The sequence below is a fragment of the Poecilia reticulata genome, linkage group LG4, assembly GCF_000633615.1.
Source record: "Poecilia reticulata strain Guanapo linkage group LG4, Guppy_female_1.0+MT, whole genome shotgun sequence".
Lineage (NCBI taxonomy): Eukaryota > Metazoa > Chordata > Actinopteri > Cyprinodontiformes > Poeciliidae > Poecilia > Poecilia reticulata.
The window spans coordinates 27,856,680-27,858,622 of NC_024334.1; the positions used below are offsets into that span (position 1 = coordinate 27,856,680).

A 1,943-nucleotide genomic window follows, 5' to 3' on the forward strand; every position below is an offset into this window, starting at 1 on the left:
AAGGCGTGCCAGATTCTAATTCAAACTAGTTTCAAAAGCCTTCATCACTAATGGTTTCAAATGTTTCTCACCTTTCTTCCCAGGATTGGTCGGACCCAACGGACCCGGCTGAATGTTGTCATAGAAGTTGCTCATTGCTTTTGGGTCAAACTTCCCTGTAGAGAAAAAAACAGAAATAAGAGTTTGGATTTGTTTACTTTAGAGTGTCAATTACACCTTAAAGTCAAGCCAGTCTCAGTTCAAGCTGTTCATACTGCAAAGTTTCAGAAAAGATGGTGGCCATAAAAAAATCCCTCTAGTTTAAATTTTGCTGAGGGTAAGAGATTTTGAAAATGTTCTGCTTTGAATTGTGTTATTTAAATTTTTTTTTTCTTTTAGGTTGTTTAAACTGTCATGAGGACACCAGTGTCCTCATGGACTCATTGGATAACATGTAAGCAATTTGGGGGTGATAGTTAATKAAATCAGAAATAACAGCATGAAATTACTTGTAACGTGAACAGAAAATCAAGAAGTAAAAAAAAAATACAAGCTTCAGCCATTCACATTGTTGACATGATGCAAACTTTTAGCCAAGTTTCTTGACTGAAACTAATACTATATGAAAGATGGTTGAAAAAAWAATAATTTGTACATTTACACTTACAGTAAATGTTCCAAGTATTTCTATCCCTTTAGTATTCACATTTCATCACATTACTACAACACATTTCAGTGTTTTTTATTGGAACTGGAGGATACCAACAAAAAATAGTGAATGACTGGGAAGATATTTAACACTATATAATATTATTTTAAATCAAAAAGCTTGTATTAAGTCCCCTTCAATCAATGCTTTGCATAGTCACTTTTCAATGTATTTGAAGCTGCAGGTCGTTTGAAAATCTCTCTTCCAGGTTTGCAAACCACGAAACCACATTACCATGTACTTTGTAAAAAAATTCAAGTTCAGTCAGATTTTATGTTTAGTGTAAAAGCCACGTTCCATAGATTCTCCATTGGTTTTACGTATAAACTTTGACTAGGGCATTTTAACATGAATATGCCTCAATCTAAACCATTTTGGTTTTACATTTAGCATTTTTGGCCTGGAAGATAAGTCTCCACCTCAGTCCAAGTCTCCAGTAGTCTCTGAAAGATTTTTTTCTAGGATTTACCAAAGTTACCAAGACTAGTAATCAGTGAATAACTAACAATCCTGGACAGATGTGATTATCWTTTGTTGGGCAATCACAAAAATCCATTGAAACCTTTGGTTGAATGTGACAAAATGTTAATAAATGGGTATGAATACTTGTGCTAATGCTTATCACATTAACAACTATTGTGTTCAGAGTGAGGTTAAACCACAAATATATAGATTTTATATACTTTATAGATTTTTTTCTAAATTTAAAATGCAACTACTAAATAAACCAAATAACAGAAATAAAACTTTAGCATCGGTAAAATAAAGGTTAAGCTGATGGCTGAGTAGCAACAGGATATTTTTAGTGTAACTTGCTATGTAAATAGACAAAGTGATTGAAAGTAATTTTCCACTCGTCACACAAAGGTTTTTGCTTCYATTAGTTATGTAATCAACAGGAGTTTTGTATCAWCCAAATTGAGCATTGACAGGGTGTGGGGGTCAGTTATGGATCAGCTTGTCTCCTGCTACAGAACAACCAGCAATTTAAACACTGCATCTATAAAGAGAGTAACAGAATCCATCCATCATTTCAGGTCCAACTGTCTGCTTTCATGCTTGGTTCTTTTAGAATCAGCTCACTTAAATAAATTAGACACACACTCAAACGTTATTTATGTAGATGTTTAAGCCAGTGTGTGTGTGTGTGTGTGAGTGTTCTACCTCTGGACTGCAGCAGATCTGTTTCCTTCAGTGTGCAGTCAATATCAATCTGCAGTTGTCTGTTGTGAGTTCGAAGTCGGGTAATCTCCTC

The 1,943-nt window shown here is 34.4% G+C and overlaps 1 protein-coding gene across 1 annotated transcript in view; it reads right to left on the reverse strand.

The window, feature by feature from the left end:
• Window positions 1-1,943, reverse strand: part of tab3 (TGF-beta activated kinase 1 (MAP3K7) binding protein 3) — an 8,293-nt gene continuing 6,350 nt past the window's right edge. Inside the window, exons 4-5 of the mRNA XM_017304273.1 lie at window positions 1,853-1,940; window positions 1-155 (exon numbers count right to left, since the gene is read on the reverse strand). Coding sequence (XP_017159762.1) covers window positions 16-155; window positions 1,853-1,940 — 228 coding nt within the window. The 3' untranslated portion in view covers window positions 1-15. The remainder of the gene's footprint in view (window positions 156-1,852; window positions 1,941-1,943) is intronic.